Source organism: Phocoena phocoena, chromosome 3 (assembly GCF_963924675.1).
Source record: "Phocoena phocoena chromosome 3, mPhoPho1.1, whole genome shotgun sequence".
NCBI classification, from domain to species: domain Eukaryota; kingdom Metazoa; phylum Chordata; class Mammalia; order Artiodactyla; family Phocoenidae; genus Phocoena; species Phocoena phocoena.
In genome coordinates, this window is record NC_089221.1 from 16,451,791 (window position 1) to 16,477,199 (window position 25,409).

The 25,409-nt window shown below is 33.6% G+C and overlaps 1 protein-coding gene across 2 annotated transcripts in view; it reads right to left on the minus strand.

Moving 5' to 3' along the window:
* The window catches only part of CDH18 (cadherin 18), a 330,861-nt gene that overhangs the window by 37,740 nt on the left and 267,712 nt on the right, over positions 1-25,409 (minus strand). For both annotated transcript variants that reach the window (XM_065874393.1, XM_065874394.1), the window contains one exon: positions 1,960-2,081. In XM_065874393.1, the coding sequence (XP_065730465.1) occupies positions 1,960-2,081 (122 nt within the window). The remainder of the gene's footprint in view (positions 1-1,959; positions 2,082-25,409) is intronic.

Sequence of the window (25,409 nt, forward strand, 5' to 3'; positions counted from 1 at the left end):
GCACTACATCCATTTTATCCCCTAACAGTATTATGTCTTTTTTTTCTAGATGTTTTAAATTTTAAACTTAATTTTATTTCTGAAATTTTATTGCAATTCATCTAGGTAAAGTTATTTTTTTTAAACGGTTGCTTAGATTTTTGTTTTTGTTTTTCTTTATGCTTCTTGAATTTTTGACTTGTTGCTTGCCAACAGTATGGAAAAAATTTCAGTCATGAGCTCCTCAAATATTACTTCTGCCCAAATCTCTTGATTAATATCCCTCTGAGAATTGGATAACTTGTGTATTAGACCTGCATGTTCCATATCTTTCATATTCTTATTAATGTTTTCTATCTTCTTGACTTTCCATGCTTTAACATGAATATTTAATCTAACCTACTGTCCAGTTCACTATTTTCTCTTCAGCTATGTCTAATCTGATGTTATTACCAAAATTGAAATCCTATATTAAGTGGCTGTATTTTTAAAATCTAAATTTTCTATTTGCATGTTTAACATTTTTCTCAATTGTACTTGTATAAAATATGTTAAGAAAATAATTCTAGGATGTGTGCATCCATTTCTAACACAATTGAAGTACGATTTGGTAAGTAAGTCATTATGTATCTGTACCATAAAATACTTTTTTTGAAATGGTGATATGGAAAAATATTTAAGCACTGGAAGTGATAATCTTAAAGCATTGCTAAGAGTAAACCAGATAACCTATAAATACTTTCAAATATAAGTTTCAGTCATTTTGTCCTCATTCACATTTTCTAATTTTCTTGTGAGAAATGAACATGAGAAAATTTCATGTTTTTACATAAAGTGCCCTCCATATATATATATACACAAGGCAATGTTTCTCAGGACTATAATTTTGTCACAAGCTTCAAAATGATTTAAAATAATTTTGGATGGTATATTTATTCTGGTCATTATATGAGACTGTCAGACTCACCAGAGAGACTCTCTTTACTTGTTTGATGAAGTAAGTGGCCATGTTGGGGAACCCATATCACACACACACACACACACACACACACACACACACACACACAAACTCTGGGTGGCATTTCTGAACTCTGGGGAACACTGAAGAGCCAAGGAACATCCTGAAGCTCTCAGGTCTGCGGCTGAAAGTAACTGAATGCTACCGACAACCACGTGAGCTCGGAAGAGATCCCCAAGCCTCAGGTAAGAACTCAGATTGATTACGTCTTATGAGACTCCTGCAAATACCTAGCTAAGCCATGAGCAGAATTCTGATCTGCAGAAACTATGAGATGATAAATATGTGTTGTTTTAAGCTGTTAAGTTTGTGTAGTTTGTTACACAGCAGAGAAGACAGATGCACATTCTCTTCCCATGTCTCACTTGCTTTATGGGCGTCAAAACACTGGCCTCCCTTTGGAATTGTCATGCTCCTTTAACCGGCTGCCATATTACATCCAGATTCATGTCTTATGTTCAAGCTCTTCTCTCCATCCTTCACTCTCCCCACCTCCACCAATCATTCCCACTCTTCATGTTAAAACCTAATCATCTTCTAGTATCAATAACACTCAATGGCCACTGTATGTGACTCCTTCATTCCCTCCAAAATATGTAGGTCAGGCCAGTCTCTCCTCCCCACTCTAGTCTCTAAGCTTCATTAGGACAGGAAGAGTTCATTGTTTCCTCCTCATTTAATACAGGGCTGTACCAAAATCATTCAATATCATTTTATTGGTATAATAAATGTATACATGAATGAGTTCATTTGTTGAATTACATTTGGAATCTGGAGAAAGAGTATTTTCTATGAGTCTCAAAATATCTATTTGGTACTTAAAATAAAGCTTTATAAAATTATGTTTACTAAGCACAAAAATGACACTGGGGGATCTTTGAGGATTATACCTAAGAATAATAGAAATAGAGCTGCTTATTTTTCTTCCATTCAAATGCTAGGAAGGAAAATAATTAACTTACCTGGCCAGGCTTAGAATTTTCACAGACAACAATATCATATTCCCTGGCAAGTTTGGGTGGATTGTCATTAACATCCAGAACTCTAATAACCACTGTGACATGGCTCAGCAAACTCGGATTGTCTGCAAAACACATAGGGATGCATTTAGTATTTCCATGCACACTTTAGAGGCTTGGTTTGAAACCAATCTCCTTAATACTGTAGCTTGTCACTAGCCCCATATGCTGCAGCAGGACTTTTGGCAAAAGACAAATTTATGATGTCATTCTTTTTTATAAGTCATTAACTTACAGAAAAAGAAAAATGAACACCAAGGCATGACATGAATGTTAAAATGATATTTTGTCATATCAAGGAAATTACATGTTATTCAGGAACTGAAATGGGAGAAAGTTGTCAGAATTCATTGTATGCTGTCAGAGTCTAAGGGATGAACACCTGGTTTCATCATTAATCTAAGAAAAATAGAGTAGTTGGAAAAAAAATTACATAATCTTTAAAACATTCAAGGTTTGCAGTCTAAATCAACTTGGAGAAAATAGAAGGTAAAGTTCTTTATACCAGGGTAAAATTTTTCTTACAGGAGAATATATGCAGTTTGTGGTGTCAAGTCATACTTGGGGAAAAATAAAGAATAATTTAAATTAGAACTTAGCATGGAATTCATCTATAACTCTGGTAAACATCAAAATATTACAGTTAATATTTTAAAATACTTCTTGAGTGCAGTCTTCTCATATCTCAGTAAGTTTATTAGTTCTGAGATATAAGAAAAGATAAATGTTTGGTTTATTTTATGCATCAAAGCTAAAACTGAAGAATTCATAATGAAAAAATTAATAAGAAGGCAAAAACTAAACACATTAGGCAAAAGGGAATATATATATATACACACAGAAGATATTAAAGATAATGGATTTTTAAATTATCCATTTTTAATTATCCATTAAGAATATGGATGGACTAGACATGCCATAGGTACTTTTAAAAGAAGTAGAAAATCAGAGTAGTACTACAATAACTAAAGAAACTCAATTTTTAGGTAAAAAATCAGGCCTAGATAATTTTATCTACAGTTAAAGATACAGGTGATTTCAGTCTCATACATCTTTTCCCCAGAAGACAGAGTAAGGAGGAAATACTCTACAACTTATTTTTTTGTGGCCAGTAAAACTTTAATATCAATACCATATGCTCCCACTCATGAGAGATATTAGCTGTCATTGGACTAAATAAAATAATACCAAACCCACTCTACTGGAATGGAAATGAAAGTCTGTCATCAGTTTAGTTCTAGGAATGCTTGCATAGTTTGGCATTAAACCAAGGAAAGAAAGAAGGGAGGGAAGGAGGAAGGAAGGAAAGAAAGTGGGAGGGAGAGAAGAAATGAAGAAGGGAATTTTAAAAAGCATAAAAGTTATCCAAAACGTTAATGAATTAAAAGAGGGACAAAAAAAAAATACATAGATGCTTATCTTAATACACATAGAAAAAAACAAAAAATAAAATTTAATGTCCATACATTCTAAACAAAACAAAGCAAAATCAAAGAAGAAAACTCTTAGCAATCTAGGAACAGAATGTATCCTCCCAAGCTGATTAAGGATACGTTCAACAAACAACAACAAAAAGTACAACAAACATTATTCTTAATGGTCAAAAACTAACAAGAGTTAATAAACAAAGCTATGAGGATCCTTGAAATAAATCTAACAAAGTATATGAAAGACATATGCAAAACATTTTATTGAATGTCATTAAAGTAGATCTAAAGTAATTAAGAGGTATATTGCCTGTGTGGTTGGAAGACAAAATATCATAAATAAAGCCAACTTCTCCAAATTGATATGTATTTTGATGAAATCTAATAGACTTCCAATGAGAAATGAAAGCTGATTCTAAGATTTATAAGTACTAAGATTGTCCAGACTTGAATGAAGTACAATAAAGGATAATTGCTTTACCATTTATCAGGCTTTATTATTTGGTATTAGAACCTAGGTCACTTTGAAAGTGTCAAAGGGATAGACAAACAGAAAAAGAAAACAGAACACAGCCACAGATCTACTATATATAGAAATTTAATATATGGTACTAATGCTATTGCAGATCAATGGGGAAAGTACAGATTGATCAAGAAATAGTTTTAGTAAAGCTTGTAACCACGTCATTACCATCATTATAAAATGGGTCATAACTACACTGTACACAAAAATACATTTTAAATAATTAACGACTTAAATGTATAAGGCAAAAACTATACATACTTTAGAAAAAAATATTAGCATGTAATATAGTAAAGCTCAAGAAAAGTTTCAAAATATAAAATGCACTAATCATAAAGGAAGCATTGATAAATTTGATTACAGTGAAATGTGACTTTTTTCATTTCCTCCAAATATGCCACAAAGAAAACAAAATGTCACAAAATGAGTGAAAATATTTGCAGCACACACAACTGACAAAGGATCTGTATCTCTAATATATAATGCAATGTATTGAATCAATAAGAAGAAGAGATAGCTCAATATAAAAACGGGTACAACGAAGGACAAATATTTAACAGAAGAAGTAATATAAATGGCAAATAAACGTGAAAGTTTTCAACATCAATAGTGTTTAAAGAAATACAGCTTAACCAAAATAAGTTATCGTTTAACCACAACAATATTGACACAATATCAAGAAGTTTGACAAGATTCTCCAAGTGCTGGATTGGATATAGACCAATGGGAATGACTGCAAATTAAAGTAAACCACATGTAATAATTCATACAGTTGTATACTCTCATGTCCAAGATCCAGCCATTTCCTTGGATCATATCCAAAGGAAAATCTCTTGAAAACATACACCACCAGCATAATCAATAGGAACAACAACAGGAAATTACAAATGTCCAACAACAGCTGAATAGATGCAATATGTGATTATTTATATCATAGAGAAAATAAATGAATAGCAACATAGCTACAACATTAGGGACAATCTTAGAAACAAAATGTTGATTGAAATATTTTTTCAGAAATGTCTCAGAAGATTGCATTCAAATATGGTAGAATATTGCAAAGCTGAAAAAAACCCACACAAAACTAAATATCTGATTGCAGAATGAAATAGTATATTATTGAGGATATGCTCCTAACAACACTAATTCTTAAGTACAGTGATATGTTAAAATTTATTTATTATGTTTTGCAATATCTTCTTTGTAAGTGTGGAGTACTACATTAAGTATACAGAAAAAAGTTACAAAAACATCTTAAAATTAATATATTGTGTAGATTGCTTAATATATAATAGCTAATAGAATTGCCATTAATGGATTTTTGTCACTATACAGTGAAAGATAATGAGATGCTTGTGTATTATATTAGATAATTAATTAATATAATATTTTATATTATAAAGATAAATAGATCCATGAAATTAAAATTAGTAAAATGCTAATTTAAATATTTGCTTATTTAGAGTTACTTATTATGAAAAAGCATTGCTAAGCTTTTCTAGAAGGTAATACTTGATCTTTTAATAATTTTAAAACTGAAAGAGAATATTCAGCCTGAAATCTCATTTAGTAAATTACAAAATTGAAATTGACACTGTTTAAATGACATATCTTGGCAAAGCCAAGGTTATGGTTTACTTCTCAGGCCTTACTACTGCCACTATATAAATATATATTTACTATCGTAACCATTGCTAGTGTAGTCTTATATTTCTCAACCAGGTATTTGCTTACATTTAAGAGCAGACAAAAGCAATCTGTTCCAGAAATCTGAGGCAAGAATAATATTATTAGTTTTAATCATTGGTATCATCAGCCTTAAAATGAGTAAATAGTTCTCTGCTCCTTTTCTGAACAGGAAAGGTTAGAAGCAACCTTGGCATATCAGAAAACTGTTTTGTAAGAGAGGATTCTGGAAAGACTGTATCTTGAGGAAGGACTAGAATAAAAAAACACCTAAGCATTTGACTGTTTTCAAGCATCACCTTCTCACGGACCCACCTCTGCATTGCTTACGCTGTCCTTTGGAACTGGCATAGCCTGGCTACATTCCATACTTGGGTACAGGAAACTAAATCCTTCTGGATGGAAACAGACTCTTTCCATGTTGCTCCAATGTTATTGTATATCTCTAGTGTACAATTACTATTCCATCACTTAAGGATTAAAAGTACAGGGCTGGGATCAGACAGATATTGATTTGTCTGTAGGCTTACTACCATTTTGTGTTCTGTGGGGAAGTTAAACTGAATCTAACCTTACTGTAGATGCAGCTAATGATCTGTAGGACATGTAGGCGAACCTCAGGAGATACAGATAAAGAGTTATGAAAAACAGAATGTCAGAGTAAGCTTAACGTCATTACTGATGCAAATTGAATAATTGCTGTCTATTTCCTAAAAGTAGGATGGTGTATAAAACCTGTAGCTTTAAATTCCAGATAATTAGAGCTGAAAACCCACTATAGTTTTGTAACCACTTGTGGCCAAACTTCACTCATTCCAGTATTTTCTGCTCAATAATGAAATTAGCTAAATCTATATTAATAAATTGACAAGTTCCTTTGTGTTTTTATTTCTTATTTCCCACAGTCCTAGGGTTAGTATTCTACCCTTTGAAGGCCAATCACTTTACCTATAAATGTCAACATATTCATGTGTGTGAGAAGCACTTTGCTAAGGCAAAAATTGGATAATGTCGCTGGAGTTCTTAATGCAACATTTCTATTATTGCTACTATTATTTTTAGGTCCATGTTTCATTTCTAAAAATCAGTTTTCAGTCCTCTTGATGGCAGAGTAAATAAAATACACCATATTCAGACAAACGTCAGTAGGAGGTCCTTTCCAGAACTCTTAAGAAACGTGAACTTTGGAAAGTTATTTGTTATTTCTATACCTTAATTATTTAATCTGTAAACAGGAATAAGAATCATGTAATGTGCCAAACTGTGTTTTTGAGAAACAATTAAGGAAGCTATGTAAATTTTAAAACACTGAGACTGGGAGAGAGCAGAATACCAATTTTAATCCTTTCTGAAAATGAAGGACAAAACAGAATCAAGAACAAAATAGATGGCACACTGACAATCTTATACATGTGATTTTCGGCACAAACTATCCTGTACTATGTACAAATCATCCAGGTTTTATGCAATACAGGTGGAACAGGAGCTCACATCAGCAGAGCGCCCTCTATGGAGATAAGGATGCAGTGAAGGTTGTATCCCAGTGCAAATGCAAATTGCATGCTAAGATATGTAGAGGGAAATAAAGACACAGACCTACTAGAGAATGGACGTCAGGATACGGGGAGGGGGAAAGGTAAGTTGGGACAAAGAGAGAGAGTGGCATGGACATACTACCAAACGTAAAATAGATAGCTAGTGGGAAGCAGCCACATAGCACAGGGAAATCAGCTCTGTGCTTTGTGACCACCTAGAGGGGTGGGATAGGGAGGTTGGGAGGGAGGGAGACGCAAGAGGGAAGAGATATGGGGACATATGTACATGTATAACTGATTCACTTTGTTACAAAGCAGAAACTAACACACCATTGTAAAGCAATTATACTCCAATAAAGATGTTAAAAAAATATAAATAAATAAATAAATAAATAAATAAATAAATAAGATATGTAGAGGATTCACAATACCTTGAAGAATAATCTATTTTATCTAGTGAGTTACTTTGAAAATCTGATATGTACTCACTACTATGTTGGACTCTAGAGAACACAGAAACGGTGAAATATGCCCCCCTCTAGATTTCCCGTTATCAATATGGATTGGAGAAAACAGATTCAATAATAGTATTTTTTCAATTTGTCTTCTTTGAAATTGTGACTTATGTATGTAATATATGTTTACTCCAAAGCTATTATTACTTAAATATGCCCTCCTAAAAACCTAAATCATATTCATTAGTATATGTAGCAAGGTTTACTAGGGAATTCAGTAGATTTCTAAGTATTCATATTCTGAAGTTAGTATTAAATAGTTGGAAAATATATAAATATATTAATTTTCTTGTTTATGTCATGTAGATTATTTTTCTGAAAATGTGGTTTCAGAAAACCACTTTTACTTTATGAAAACTCACTATGAAAAACCTTGTATACTACTAAAATACTAAACTGCAGTGATTACAAATTTAATTAAATTATTACATTTATAGCTGTCTAAATTTCATAAATGTCCACGCTTATAACAATGCATTAAAAATTTTTATTTTTGTGGTCTGCTTCTTTGATTTCTATGAAAACATTTCACTATAAGCAAATATCTACAAGCCAAAACAGTCTGCATTCTCAAAAGTTAATATGCACAGGTGATAGAACATTTTAACACGTTTGACTAATATTTTACTTATGAATAAACATGTTTCCAGCATTTCCTTAAACAATTTATATAAAAATAAGTTTTGGGGCTTCCCTGGTGGCACAGTGGTTGAGAGTCCGCCTGCCGATGCAGGGGACACAGGTTTGTTCCCCCGTCTGGGAAGATCCCACATGCCGCGCAGCAGCTGGGCCTGTGAGCCATGGCCGCTGAGCCTGCGCGTACGGAGCCTGAGCTCTGCAACGGGAGAGGCCACAACAGTGAGAGGCCCGCGTACCGCACAAATAAATAAATAAGTTTTGCAAATAAGTAAGTGCTCAAGTGAATCTCAAATATTCCACATGATATATTTGTTTGAAAACAAAGGTAGTTTTGATATTTTTTCTTGTCTTTTTAAAATCTTGTATATGGAAGTCATTTAATATATAGGCAAAAAATAAGATAAAATAGTTAATAAGTAATAGAAACTCATTAATATGAATCTAATATATTTTAAAATTACTTTATGGATAAAATTATCACAATGTCTGGTATCTGCGTGGTGTCCCTAATATGCCCTTTTTTCTCTCCTTCTTTCCCTTCCTTATATCTTGTTTAAATATTGATTGAGAAACCAGATATTGTAACAAACATAATTTGTCATAATGGATAAGAATATACATCTGATATCTAGTAGATTAATCCTCAAACATCTTTCTTGTAATCAGACAAAATGGTTTAAAATAAAACATTCTGTGATTATTATACAATAGAAAACTAAAGCAACCCTACATGTTTTAGATCACTTACTTATTTCATAATAGTTAAAGAAACTAATACTTGCCTAGAAGCACCTTCAAAATTTATAAGGCAATTAGAAATGCATCACTCAAAACTCATTCCATGCATTTATTTAATTTTTTGTCAGTTTACAACATAAAATCTTATTAACTCCCTGATCATCAATAAAGATCCCAGGTTGAAGTGAATTACTTAAAATAAATCTCAGCTTCCTTAAGGACATTATTTTTTTCCTAGTTACCCATAGATCCTCCAACACTTCTAATATGTCTTTAGTGTTATTGCCTGAGACTAGTATAAGTTGGAGGTTTCAAAACTTTGTCATATCTTTGATTTCAAGAATGAACACTGTCTTTGTTCTACAAATCAGAACTGTAGTCAAAATAATTCACCTTTATGTGAAAATCATTACATTGGGATGGGCAATCTAAGTATTTGTTATTGATTATAAAATTAATTAAAAATACGTTTTTAAAATACTCTTAAAATGTCACAATTGGCCCATTCAATTATATTAAAGAATCTAACAAATTTAATGTTTATTTTCTATGTTTTAAGTAATAATTCAGTTTTAACATTTATTTTTCATCTTGGTCTATTCCTCCATAATGCCTATGAACTATTATAGCTTTTATCTTTGTTAGGGTTCCCAAAATTCAGCTTGTGATCAACTATTGTTCTGTCCTTTGAGCTTATATTTGCAGTCATATTTTTATGCTGCCTAAAAGTTCGCTAATAACATAAATCATTTTATATTCTTTTTCATTTTCTGGGTGAGCAATATAAGGATAATAAAAATTTTCTTATCATATACAGCCAACACCTCAAAGTGGTTTTGTTAATTTTAACAAAATAGCTAACAAGAATTCATTAATACAAATTAGATACATATATTTTTTAAATATTTGTATTAAAATATTTGACTACATAATCATTCACCAATCTCAGATCCCTGGATGTAGAGATAAAATCTTATCTCTGAGAATGGATGGGCTGCTTGGGGTTACTGTCATAAATCCTGTAAAAACCACCTGCACTGCCTCATCGAAGAATCCAAAATTGATTAATCCAAATGAAGGAAAATGTGAAGATAAATTCAAAATAATTTAACATTATTTTATGAAATTCCCTGAAGTTTTATAATATGTTTATTATATAATTTATATAATATTATAAATTATATATATATATATATATATAAAACTGTTGGTATGCATGGAAGAGAGTCCAGTGTTTATGGTCAAAGTTGTCATGATAATTAAATAGATAAATATTAGCATATATAATAAATTGTGTGTGTGTTGTAAATTCATATGTAAAGTAAATTAATCTTGATTCTTACCGCTCATTATATACAAAACATGGCTCAAAGTAAACCATAGACCAAAACATAAAACCTTACATTTAAATATATAATAACTAATATGGTAAAAGCTTTACTACCTTATGATTTAGCAAACATTTCTTAGATAATGCAAAAAAAGTCAAGAATCATAAAATAAACGAAAAATATACAATTATACTTTTTCCAAAAACTTACCCTTCCTCGAACAGCTATGTAAAGTAATGTTTATTAAGAAAATGAAAAGATAAGACACAGAATATAAAAAAAAATATTTGAAAAGTAGATACCTGATAAAGTCATATATATATAATATATTAAAATCTCAAAACTAAATTCTATAAAGCTAAACAACCTTATAAAAATGTGCACAAATTTTAACAGCAATTTCACAACAGCAGATATATAGATGTAAGCACATAAAAATGTTTTCAGCATCACTAGTCTGTAGTGAAATGCAAATTGAAATAATATTATGTCCCTACACACTAGAATGGGGGGGTGGATACACTGACAATGTCAAGGCTGAGGAATAACGGTGGCAATGGTAATAGCCACTTTGGGAAAAAATTCGGCATATTTTTGTAACTTAAACATATTATTTGGCCCAAAATTCCCACCTCTACCTCTTGACCCAAGGTAAACTAAAACATATGTCCTCAGAAAATCTGATTGTAAATATTGATAGAAGCTTTATTCAGAATAGCTAAAAGGTGGAAACAAGTCATATTTCCATCAACAAATTTAAAAATAAAGTGTGGTATACATACATATAAGAGAATAACTGGTAATTACCTATTGATAATGTCATGGACAGATATCAAAAGCCTATGCTACATGAGAAAAAGCCAATCAAAAGAGTCTATATGTTTTACCTTTCATTTTTATTACATCTAGGAAAAGCAGAACTATTGACTCAGAAATCAATCACTAGTTTCTGAGATTTGGAAGTAGGGGAAAGGAAATCATTTCAAAGAGAACTTTCTGAAAGTGATAGAATTATGCTATATCATTTTTCTGGCATTACTCATATGACTAGATGTCTCTATACTTAAAAAAAAGTGATGTTACTATGTAAATTACTCCTTTACAAATCTGACTTTTAAACAAAACAGTGGTATATTCTGAGATTTTTGACTTGGAGCCAAGAAATAGTATCACTTAGTTTAGATATTAATTGCATTATGAATAATGATATTAGATTTTTAAATTTAAATATTATGGAAATAAAGCTTTAATTAATAAATATTTGTTTAAAAATGGCCTAAAAAATCACAAAATTCTCAGAGACAAATTTTACAAAAGATGCATAATACTTCCACATGAAAACTACAATACATTGCTGGGAGAAATCAAGGAATAATTAAGTAAATGGAGATATATACCATATACGTGGATTAGAAGATTTGACACTATTAAAATGTCAATTCTCCCCAAATGATTTATAAATTTTAATCCAATAACAATCCAAATCTCAGCAGCTTTTTTCTTTTTTCGGTATAAATTGGCACACTGTTTCTAAAACTTATAAGGAAATGCAAAACAACGAAAAAAAAAATCCAGAATTCTAAATCCATTGTGCAAATGATGATCATAGTTGTAAACCTTTTGCTTCCTGATTTCAAAATTCTCTGTAAAGTTACAGTAATGAAGATAATGTGTCATTGGCATACAGACACATATAGAAGTATAGACAAAGAAATCAATAGAACAGGAAAGAGTATCCAAAAATAGTAACAGACGTGTATGGTAAATTGATTTTTGTCAAATTTTCCAAAGTGATTCTGTCATTTTCCTGTATGGGAAAATAATCTACTCCCATTCCTACATCACTGAGGTACAAACAATTCTAGATGAGGGTTGAACCTAAACTTAAGAACTAAAAATACAAAGCTATTAGAAGAAAATATTCACAGTCTTGGGTAGGCAAACATGTTATAAACAAGACAAAGAGATGACATTATAAAAGAAAAACTGATAATGTTAACTCAAGATAGTTAAAATTTTCTGTTCTTCTAGAAATACAGTTAAGTAAACAAAACAGCAAGGCTCATAATGGAAATATTCATATTATATCTCTAAGAATTTATGTTCAGAATATAAAAATAATTCTTACAATATTTAATTATAAGAAATCAACTCAAAACAAAGTGAGCAAATGCTATCACAGAGTAATATATACATATGACCAGTACAGATGTGAAAAAGTGTTTAGTATCTTTTATAATTAAAGATACAGAAATTAATAACACAATGTAACTCTACTACACTCCTAAATGAATGGCTAAAATTTAAAGAGATTATCCACTCCAAATGATGAGGCACACAGCCAGAATTCTCATGTTTTTATTTTTTATTTAATTTATTTTTATTTTTTTATATACTGCAATTTTATTTCAATTGCACAAAGGAAGTTAGTATGTAGGAAATTTAAATGAAACGGTATGGTAAAAGTAGCAGAGAACCAAAAACTCTAATAAGGAAGTACACCTAAAACATGAGAATTCAACATTCATTAGCGTTCCATCTTCATTTATGATTGACACTTGATGCTTGCAAATTTTGAAACAAACTTTGAGATCATGATGACTATCCTGAAGAGATTTCAGCACCAGCACTAAGATTTGTACATTCACTTGGTTTGCGATTGACTTGTTAGCCATTTACATGGTGTATAGTACAGATTTGTGCAAGGTCAGATCACAGTGTTGAAGGAAACAAGTACCTTTCTATAATTAGAAAGGATCCCCTAAATTGCACTCAGCTTAAGACATCCAATGTACAAACGCACGAAAACCATCATAATATTGCAGCTCCAAGGAACACAGTTTTGATAAGGAAAATAACCTAAGTTTCTGTTTCCCATTTTTATTACTGAAATCTCTAACAATGACAAATGTTACAACAACATTGAAAAATAGTTTGTTTTTCATAAAGTTAAACGTGCACATATTGTGTGATGGAAACATTCAACTCATAGGTATTTATCCAGAAAAATGAAAACATAGCCATGCAAATACTGGGGTACAAATATTTATAGGAGCTTTACAAATAATAGCCCCAAACCGGAAACAACTTGACTGCTCATCAACAGAAAAAAAGACAAATTATGTTATATTCATAAAGGAATATTATTTATAAACAACAAGAAATAAATTACTGCCACCAAGAAATATGGATTAATTTCAAAATATTATGTTTTTCAAAAGCAGCCCAAATTATATATACTGTATGCCCCAAATCTTATACACTTGTTGATTCCATTTATATGAAATTCCATAAATTGAACATGACAGAATAAATTACAACATTGTTACCTCTGAGGAATGAAGGGTAAGGGGATTGACTGTAAAGGAGAACCACTCTGAAGGTACAGAAATGTCCTGTATCTTGATAGGGATGCGATTACATGGAAGTGTACCTTTGAAAATCCATTGAAGTGTAAGGAGATCTGTACGTTTTAGTAAATGTCAATATTATCCTTTTAAAAAAAAAAAAAAAAAACCTTAATTAAGGGGAATAGAATGCTCATACATCCTAGACAGAATCTTATTCTAATTACTGGCATACAGTTAATTGTGGGCATCAACTAAGTAAGTGTTACACAAAATCAATCATAGTTAAGAGAGTTTAATTAATGTATTTTAATAGGGCTCCAATGTGAAATCATTTTCTAAATGTTGACATAGGTGCCAGAATATTTTATCATTATATATAATAATTTATAAGAATGTATTTCCAACTTTTTGATCTGTGTGCTACTTTTTAGTAGTTTCCAAAATGTAATTTTGTCCCTAATCCCCATGAAGATGTACCAAGTAATGACTGATATTAATTTAGCATATAGTTCAGTCATATTTATAATAATGATAAGAACTGTCATTTATTATGACACCATGTACTAGATACTGGGTGAAGATACTTAATTTAATCCTTACTGTAATCCTTTGTTATAGATAAGAAAATATGTAATATTTTTGTTAAATAATTTCCCCAAGTTTCAACTACTTATAATGAACAGAAACAGAATTTAACTAGAGCCTCCCTTACTTCAGATTTAGTATTCTTAAGTATTATGCATTACTGCCTACTAGAAAATGTAAGGATTTTATTGATAATACAATGATAATTAATTAGATATAAATCAATACCCTTCATTAATATAGAAGTAAAAGTGGAGAAGTATACATAATGAAAACAATAAAAAAGCCAGAGCAGTCTACATTTATAAAACATATCTAAAATGTATCCAGATTCATATACAAGATATTAAAATATCTTTTCTATAACCTTTAAATTCTTACAACTTCAAGGAACAAGAAAGGTGAGAGTTAGGATAGTTAGTGTAATTTTGGAACTGAATACAAACATTTTAGAGTGGAATTTTTCTGCATAAAATGAAATCTATTGGTTGAGATCTTTAACTCACATATTAAACATACACACTAGTTTCAGAGTCAATCATTGAATATAGTTACATATTTATTAAAAACATTGTTAAACATTCTCATTTTGAAAAACATTTGAGAGTACTTCTAGAAATATATGCTCTTAGTATGTGCACTCTTGGTATATACCTAGAGAAGTTTTTCACATGCAATAAGAACCATGTATAAGACAAGTAATATCAGCAATATTAATAATATCTGAAGCTATAAAAAATAGTAAACAACCCAAAGCCATTGGAAGTTGTATGCATTAGTTATTTAAAATACATTTATTTTCTTATCACAGTGAAAATGAATTAATTTTTGCTGTACTTCTCTACATGGATGATCCTTTAAAAGATAGCACCAAAAAAAAAAAGAAAATTCACAGAAACTGCATATAATATTAGGTCACTTATATTTACAATGCCCATGAGTCAATAAATACAAAGATGTAGTTATATACATAAATATAGATAAATGGCCAAACTGTATTTGGTAAAACTATAAAGAAAACAAAGGAACAAATAATACAAAATTCAATATTGATGAGTTCTGGGTGGAATGGAGAGGAATGTCACAGTGAGGCACATGTAAAGCTTATTTCTTCAAGGTAGGTGGCTCTTAAATTAGTGTTTTGTTTATTACTGAAACTGACTATATACTTAAGATATCAATATACCAATACTTGATATATCTTACAACACCAGTTGAAAAATAGTTGGTCCAATTATTTTAATGTATTCATATATTAATAAAGATATCTGTGTACATACACATACATATCTTCATTCATTATTTCAAATTATGTTCTAATTACCAACTAAGCACAATTTTCATAGTTTTGTTTATCAGTGTCTTCCTTTAAGGGTTTTACAATTTGTACTTTTATAAAACTTGTTCTTTTCCTAAGCCATAGTCATATTATCCTACATTTCATTTAAGGTTTAATTTTTTTCTTCCACAAATTGGAAGTGCTTATTTTTTATGGTTGTGAGGTAGCTAAATAATGTACTTTTATTTTCAGAGCCAGATGACATACCTCTGTCTTCAGCTGTTTGTTGCAGTGTCTGTCCATTCTCCCCACTGGCCTGCCAATAACACTGTCTTTTAGCAATTTGCATGGTTTTCAAAGGATGCAAATTGTATTAACATATTTCTTTTTCAAAATCGTTACGTGGTTTAATATGTCAGCAATGTTAGTATATTTTGCTTTATGTGTTTGAAAATGATATGTATTCTTTAAGTTTACTGCAAAATATATATACATATATATGTAGTTAAACTCAAGTGTTTTTCTTTCATTCTTTGAAACACTTTTATCATTATTGACTTTTTGGTCTGCTTAATAAAATGTTTCTGAGAGAGATATGTTACCATTTTCTTCCATGATTATATTTTTTGTTTATTTTGAATGCATTTAATTAGGTGCATACAAGTTCCAAGTGGTTACCTCACTGGGTGACTTTCTTATCATCATGGCAGCTTTTTGTTTTAAAGTATATTTTGTCTGATACTAACAGTTCTGCCAGATTTATTTTGGTTAGTATTGTCTATTTTTTATTGTATTGTATTATCTTAAAAGTTTCTATATCTTTATATCTTATCATGTGCCTATTAGGAATAACATAAAGATAATTTTTTCTTATTTCACTCCAGTATGGTAACATTGTTTGTTTATCTCATTTATGCCACTTTGGTTATTAATATATATTTTTATCACTTTATTGTGTGCTTCAAATTTGTCCTAATTTTTCTGTTTTTAATCCTTTGTAATATTACTTTCCAGTAGATTAAAGTTATATTCTTATTAAATTTCCGTTCTAATTTTACATCTGTACACTAAATTTCTTTTATTTATTTATTTATTTATTTATTTATTTTTTGCGATACATGGGCCTCTCACTGTTGTGGTCTCTCCCATTACGGAGCACAGGCTCCGGACGCGCTGGCTCAGCGGCCATGGCTCACGGGCCTAGCCGCTCCACGGCATGTGGGATCTTCCCGGACCGGAGCACGAACCCATGTCCCCTGCATCGGCAGGCGGACTCTCAATAACTGTGCCACCAGGGAAGCCCTTCTTTTATTTTTTTAATCTAGAAATGTTAACATGCTTGTGTAACTCTGGAAAATCTAAAAACAATTGGCATCTTCACTTTCTTCCTGAACATTACAAGAACTTTTATTTTATTTATTTATTTATTTATTTATTTATTTATTTATTTATTTATTTTATTTTTGGCTGTGTTGGGTCTTTGTTGCTGCGCACGGCCTTTCCCTACTTGAGGCAAGCAGGGGCTACTCTTCCTTGCGGTGCGTGGGCTTCTCATTGTGGTGGCTTCTCTTGTTGCGGAGCACAGGCTCTAGGTGCACAGGCTTCAGTTGTTGTGGCTCGCAGGCTCTAGAGCACAGGCTCAGTAGTTATGGCACACGGGCTTAGTTGCTCTGTGACATGTGGGATCTTCCCGGATGAGGGCTCAGACCCACGTACCCTGCATTGACAGGCAGATTCTTAACCTCTGCACCACCAGGGAAGCCCTGTAAGAACTTTTAAATGCTTTAATTCCAATCAAGTCTTACAAGTTTATGCCTATAAGTTACGGTGATGATGATGATGATTGAAGTTTTGTTAATCCGTCAAATTTGACATTTTATGTTATTACAGAGTCAGTGTCCTCATGTGTACCGTTTGCTTTGTTATCATTCCTTATTGAATCTTAAACCTTCCTTCTGAGATAATTTTCTTTATTTCTAAGAACTTCCAAAGTAACAATGTTAACCTGCTCAACTTTAGTTGTTTGAAAACGTTTCTGTTTCACACTTGTCAAAGTCATTGAAGCCAAGGTGATGTGAAATAACATGTAAGAAGTGTCATGTACTCAGTGTTTCTAATAGGTAACATTTTCACATTTTCACTTCCTCTACCCAGAGCAAAGTTGAAAACAGAAGACACACCTTATCTTTACGCTTTACGCTTTGTTTGGCAGGATGTGAGTGTGAATGTGTGTGTGTGTGTGTGTGTGTGTGTGTGTGTGTTGGTTCACCCTATATGACTGTCATGTTTTGGAGCCTTAATTTCTTTGGGAGTATTTTGTCATACTGAAAAAAATAACTACATGCTATTACTTATGATTTAAAGGAACATTACAGCAGATTAAAGGAGGCAAGGGTTAAAGACTCTTTAGACTATTTAGAAAGCTATTGAAATAATCCAGTGGGAGTGATCGTTGTTTAGACAGGGGTGGGAGTGGTGGAAATAGGAAGAAGTGGTCGCCTCATGGATATTTTTTAAAGTATATCTGACAGAAATGTCTGATGAACTGGAAGTACAGCATGACAGAAAGAAAAGATTCAAATATGAACCTGGGTGATTTGCATAGCGATCTGAAGACTATGACTATCATTGTTGAGATGGATAAGGTCTCTGGAGGAGCAAATATACAGATAAACTGGATTTTGAGGAAAAGTTTTACTTGGATCATGTTGAGTTTGAGAACTTGGAGAAAAGAAATCAGGGTGGCTAATATGGTATTCATGGAAAAGGTGACCAAGCTGTTGCAGATTTAAATTCAAGAGTTATCTCTATGTAGATGTTAACAAAAGTCCATTAGATTGAATGAGATTAATTGGGCAATAACTCAAGAAAAGTCTGAGGACTGAAAATTGGGAGGCGTCACAATTCAGTGAATGAAGAGATTGGGAGGAGCTAAGCAGCACGCTGAGAAAGAAGAATCGGTGAAGGAATAAGAATGTTGTTTCCTTTAGCTAAAGAAAGAACTTGTTTCTTGAAGGAGTTGTGTCAATTGTGTCAGATTTGCAAATTTTTTGAGCAAATGGAGGCATGAGAACTATATATTGGATTTTGCAGTATGAAGGACAAGAGTGATTTTAGTGAAGTAATAAAGATAAGACTCTTTACAGTGAGGTTGAAAGAGCCTGAGAGAAAAAGCAGACTGTGAATATAGGCAATTCTTTCAAGGAGTTTTTCGGTCAAGGGAATGAAATAGTAGAGGTGTATCTGGAGGGAAACACTGCATCAAGGAAGGTTTTTGGGTTTTGTTTGCTTGAGTTGATTTTATTTTCAGATAGAAAATAAAGCCTGTTTTTGAGGACAGGGGAATTATGTACCAGATAAGGAAAAATAAAAATACAGGAAAGAGGAGAAATTATTAATGGTGCAATGCCTCAGAGTGAGCAAGGGAGGACAGGATTCAGGGCACACATAGCGGGGTGGTCATAAGCATGGCGTGAAGAGTTCATTCACAGTAACCTGACAAAAGTCAGATTTATGGGGATTATTGCCCACAGTACTAGTTAGGTTGGTAGATATGATAGAAGGAAAATGTGGACATTCTTTTCGACCGATCTTATTTTATGTCACTAGAGAAGCAAGATTATCTGATGCATGTAAGGAAATTTGAAAAAGTATTGAAAAATTGTAGAGAGAGGAAAAACGATAAAATACATATTTAGCAGGACTGTATATAATTGCTTGAGTTACTTGAGCTTCTTTTTTTTTTGCGTTACATGGGCCTCTCACTTCTCTGGCCTCTCCCGTTGTGAAGCATAGGCTCCAGACACACAGGGTCAGTGGCCATGGCTCATGGGTCCAGCCACTCCACAGCATGTGGGATCTTCCAGGACCAGGGCACGAACCCATGTCCCCTGCATCAGCAGGCGGACTCTCAACCACTGCGCCACCAGGGAAGCCTGAGTTTCTTTTGAACAAACAACTGTGTTCTAATTCTTTTAGAATTTGATACTGAGATTGGGATAATGCAATTAGTAATCCCTCAATGTATTGACATATTGGGTAAACAATGACAAAAATAGACTGTATTAGATATTATAATTGTCTGATCAAACTCCTCCTTGTGTGTAGAATCCAACAGTTTTGAATGGAATTGACTGCAAGTGAAGATAAAAATATGAACCTCGAAGGTCCTGAGCCAATGTGAACAATCCCATACATTTTGCTACACTAAGTAATTAAATTGTGGGCACATTTCACATAATAAATATTATTTTTAAAGACAGTGAATGGAAGTTAGTTCATAAATGACTTAATTGGAACAATGTTTTTAATGGTTATCTGAAGTGACAATTTATCTCACCCTAGGTGTGAATGAGGTTGAGTGTATCCCACCTTAAGGTGGCATTCATCCTGTTAATATACTAAAAGTTAATATAGTACTAGTTGTTTGTTACTATAATATAGCAACATTAAAGAAAAATATGAGATAAAAAGAAATGCATAAATGGAAAAATCACAGAGAAATGGAGACAGATACCTGATCTAAGTAAGCCTGAAGTCCGATTCACCTATGAAATTTTCAGGTAAATGAACCAATACATTTATTTTAAATCTTAGACCAAATTGAATTATTTTTTGATATTTTGGAGTAATCTGTCATATGGCTATAGGTAACTAATACACTGACCCATGCATGTATAAATAAAAATTTCAGAAAAGTATTTTATTGTATTACTTTTGATCATTGGTTAAAGCAATGCCAGTTTCTTTGTGTGCTATTCCTTTTGTGTGCCAAGGAAAAAAGGCCCGTTAGGAACCTTTGTGTGCTAGGGAAATTTCTAATATGAACACATTGTGGAAGACAAATTTTATATATCAAAATAAGCACACTGACAATAACAAAAGAATGTGTAGAAGCCAAAGGGACTTAAAACCACCCACTCTTCAGTAACAGCATTTTATATTGCTAGCTGCAGCTGCTAACAAAAATTAATTTCAGATTAAAAGGCAACAAGGAATGAGTTCATAAAATCTAAATTTAATTTCCATTGCCTGCAGTTAACAATAGGGCTAAATTTGAAATTTGTGGATCCTAATCTTTGAATACATTTGCATGAGAATTGAGGGGGATAAATGAGAAAGATTCAATGAATAAAGAACATGTACACATTGGTTTCTGGAATTGAATTATGCATATAATCTGAGAGAAAAAATGAAACAGGGAGCTGAGGCAAATTTTCGTATCAATGCACAAACATGCAGTTGTTGTTATTGTTGCTTAAACTGTGAACTCTGGAGACAGCAGAACCTTTTGGACTCATTAGAAGTATGAATAAACAAGCATCTCTTCAAATTTGACTCCTTTGGAAGTACAACTGTCATGCAAGCAATTAATGAAAGAGAGTCCCATTTTGGTGTATTGATCAGATAGAATACATTCTCACATTCAGTGCATAGAACAAGGAGAAATCGAATATTTTGAAAATGGGAAATATACAATGATCATTGCAATGTGTAGTGAATGATGAAGTTGTTGGGTAATTAAGGTGGGTGGAGAAATGAGGGCAAAGAATATTCATGAATTCAACAAAATTTTATTAATCCAGTTCTATATGTCAGGAAACTTACAAAGAATTTGGGAATACTCTGATAAACAAAGACAAAATAGACCTGATTCTTAGACTTGAGATGTTCACAATGTAGTAAAGGTAAAAAATACCACCAAAAAAATGTGATAAATGCTATATTCAAGACTAGTAAATGATGAGCGTTATTCTAAGACCCATGTAAAGTTAGAGTACAGAAGGGAAGGAGCTTCAAAGTTTGCCTGAGAAGTTGAGAGAAGTTTCACAGATGTTGTGACATTTGAAATAGTTTTTGAAAAGAAAATAGCTGTTTGTAAAGCAGAAGAAAATGAGAAGAGGGCTTTGAGAGATGAAAGGATTATAAAATTATTTAAAGACCATGACCTGTTTGAAGGTCTGTGACTAAAAGCGTGATATATATTTTTCAGATGATTCAGCTGAGAACAGAGGGCCAAATATTATAAAGAAAAACCACATATGTCACATATGAAGTTTATTCCTCAGGCAAATAGGACATGTGTATGTGTGTGTGCATGCACATGTGTGCATGCCCATGAGAGTAGGACTACATGAAACTATGATATAAATCAAACTGTTATTAAAAACAATGTTTCTTAAACTTAATTTACATTAGAATCACATAGGTCAGTGTTTTTTCAAATGTTAGAATGAATGAGAATCACCTACAGGGCCTGATAAAACCCAGGACACTTGGCCACAACCAGTTTCTAATTCATGGGTTCCCAGATATTTGGTCAAACATTATTCTGTGTGTTTTTGTGAGCCTGTCTCTAGATAAGATTAACATTTAAATTGGGAGACTGAGTAAAGCAGATTGCCCTCCATTATGTGAGTGGGCGTTATCCAGTCAGCTGAAGACATGAACAGAAGCAAAGGCTGATCCTCCTTCAAATAAGAGAGAATTCTCTTGCCTGATGGCCTTTGAGACATTGGCTCTCCCTGGTTCTGGCCTTAAGATGTACCCTAGGGAGAGGGGGAAGATGGCAGAAGAGTAAGACGTGGAGATCACCTTCCTCCCCACAGATACACCACAAATACATCTACACGTGGAATAACTCCTACAGAACACCTACTGAACGCTGGCAGAAGACCTCAGACCTCCCAAAAGGCAAGAAACTCCCCACATACCTGGGTAGGGCAAAAGAAAATAGAATAAACAGAGACAAAACGATAGGGATGGGACCTGCACCAGTGGGAGGGAGCTGTGAAGGAGGAAAGGTTTCCACACACTAGAAGCTCCTATGCAGACGGAGACTGCGGGAGGCGGAGAGGGGGAGCTTCGGGGCCATGGAGGAGAGTGCAGCAACAAGGGTTCGGAGAGCAAAGCGGGGAGATTCCTGCACAGAGGATCAGTGCCGACCGGCACTCACCAGCCTGAGAGGCTTGTCTGCTCACCTGCCGAGGCGGGCAGGGCTGGGAGCTGAGGCTCGGGCTTCGGTCTCGGAGTGCAGAGAGAGGACTGCCCACATGAACACAGCCTGAATGGGTTAGTGCACTACGCCTAGCCGGGAGGGAGTCCGGGGAAAATCTGGACCTGCCAAAGAGGCAAGAGACTTTTTCTTCCCTCTTTGTTTCCGGGTGCGCAAAGAGAGGGGATTAAGAGCACTGCTTAAAGGAGCTCCATAGACAGATGTGATCCGCGGCTAAAAGCACAGACCACAGAGACGGGCATGAGACACTAAGGCTGCTCCTGCCATCACCAAGAAGCCTGTGTGCGAGCACAGGACACACTCCACACCTCCCTTCCGGGGAGCCTGTGCAGTCTGCCACTGCCAGGGTCCCGGGATCCAGGGACAACTTCCCCAGGAGAACGCACAGCGGCTGGTGCAATGCAATGCCAGCCTTTCCTGCCACAGGCTCTCCCCGCATCCGTACCCCTCCCTCCCACCGGCCTGAGTGAGCCATAGCCCCTGAATCAGCGGCTCCATTAACCTCGTCATGTCTGAGCCAAAAACAGACGCCCTCTGGTGAACTACACGCAGAGGCGGGGCCAAATCCAAAGCTGAGCCCTGGAAGCTGTGCGAACAAAGAAGAGAAAGGGAAATTCCTCCCAGCAGCCTCAGGAGCAGCAGATTAAATCTCCACAATCAACTTGATGTATGCTGCATCTGTGGAATACCTGAATAGACAACGAATCATCCCAAATTGAGGAGGTGGACTTTTAGAGCAAGATTTATTATTTTTTTGCTTTGCTTTCACCATTTATCCTAGGGTTCTATCTGTCGTTTTTTTTTTTTTTTAACTTAAAATTTTTTTTTCTTAATAATTATTTTTCTTATTTCTAATAATCTTATTTTATTTTTTCTTACTTTATTTTATTTTCTTTTATACTCTTTCTTTCTTTCTTCCTTCCGTCCTTCCTTTCTTCTATTTCTCCCTTTTATTCTATCCCTGTGGATGAAAGGCTCTTGGTGCTGCAGCCAGGAGGCAGTGCTGTGCCTCTGAGGTGGGAGAGCCACCTTCAGGACACTGGTCCACAAGAGACCTCCCAGCTCCATGTAATACCAAATGGCAAAAATCTCCCAGAGATCTCCATCTCAACACCAACACCCAGCTTCACTCAATGACGAGCAAGATACAGTGCTGGACACCCTATGCCAAGCAACAACACCACCCATTAGCAGAGAGGCTGCCTAAAATCATAATAAGTCCACAGATACCCCAAAACACACCAACAGACATGGACCTGCCAACCAGAAAGACAAGATCCAGCTTCATCCACCTGAACACAGGCACTAGTCCCCTCCACCAGAAAGCCTACACAACCCACTGAACCAGCTTTAGCCACTGAGGACACACACCAAAAACAACAGGAACTACGAACCTGCAGACTGCAAAAAGAAGACCCCAAACACAGTAAGATAAGCAAAATGAGAAGACAGAAAAACACCCAGCAGATGAAGGAACATGATAAAAACCCACCAGACCTAACAGATGAAGAGGAAATAGGCAGTCTACCTGAAAAACAATTCAGAATAATGATAGTAAAGATGATCCAAAATCTTGGAAATAGAATAAACAAAATGCAAGAAACATTTAACAAGGACCTAGAAGAACTAAAGATGAAACAAGCAACAATGAACAACACAATAAATGAAATTAAAAATACTCTAGATGGGATCAATAGCAGAATAACTGAGGCAGAAGAATGGATAAGTGACCTGGAAGAGAAAGTAGTGTAAATAACTACAGCTGAGCAGAATAAAGAAAAAAGAATGAAAAGAACTGAGGGCAGTCTCAGAGACCTCTGCGACAATATTAAACACACCACATACAAATTGTAGGGGATCCAGAAGAAGAAGAGAAAAAGAAAGGGACAGAGAAAATATTTGAAGAGATTATAGTTGAAAACTTCCCTCATATGGGAAAGGAAATAGTTAATCAAGTCCAAGCAGCACAGAGAGTCCCATACAAGATAAATCCAAGGAGGAACACGCCAAGACACATATTAATCAAACTGTCAAAAATTCAATACAAAGAAAATATATTAAAAGCAGCAAGGGAAAAACAACAAATAACACACAAGGGAATCCCCATAAGGTTAACAGCTGATCTTTCAGCAGAAACTCTGCAGGCCAGAAGGGACTGGCAGCACATATTTAAAGTGATAAAGGAGAAAAACCTGCAACCAAGATTAATCTACCCAGCAAGGACCTCATTCAGATTTGATGGAGAAATTAAAACCTTTACACACAAGCAAAAGCTGAGAGAGTTCAGCACCACCAAACCAGGTTTAAAACAAATGCTAAAGGATCTTCTCTAGGCAAGAAACACAGGAGAAGGAAAAGACCTACAATAACAAACCCAAAACAATTAAGACAATGGAAATCAGAACATACATGTCGATAATTACCTTAAATGTAAATGGATTAAATGCTCCCACCAAAACACAGACTGGCTGAATGGATACAAAAACAAGACTATATATATATATAAGACTATATATAACAAGACTATATATATATATATATATATATATATATATATAAACTATAAAAACAAGACATATATATATATATATATACTGACTACAAGAGACTCACCTCAGACCTAGAGACACATACAGACTGAAAGTGAGGGGATGGAAAAAGATATTCCATGCAAATGGAATCCAAAAGAAAGCTGGAGTAGCAATTCTCATATCAGACAAAATAGACTTTAAAATAAAGACTATTAGAAGAGACAAAGAAGGACACTACA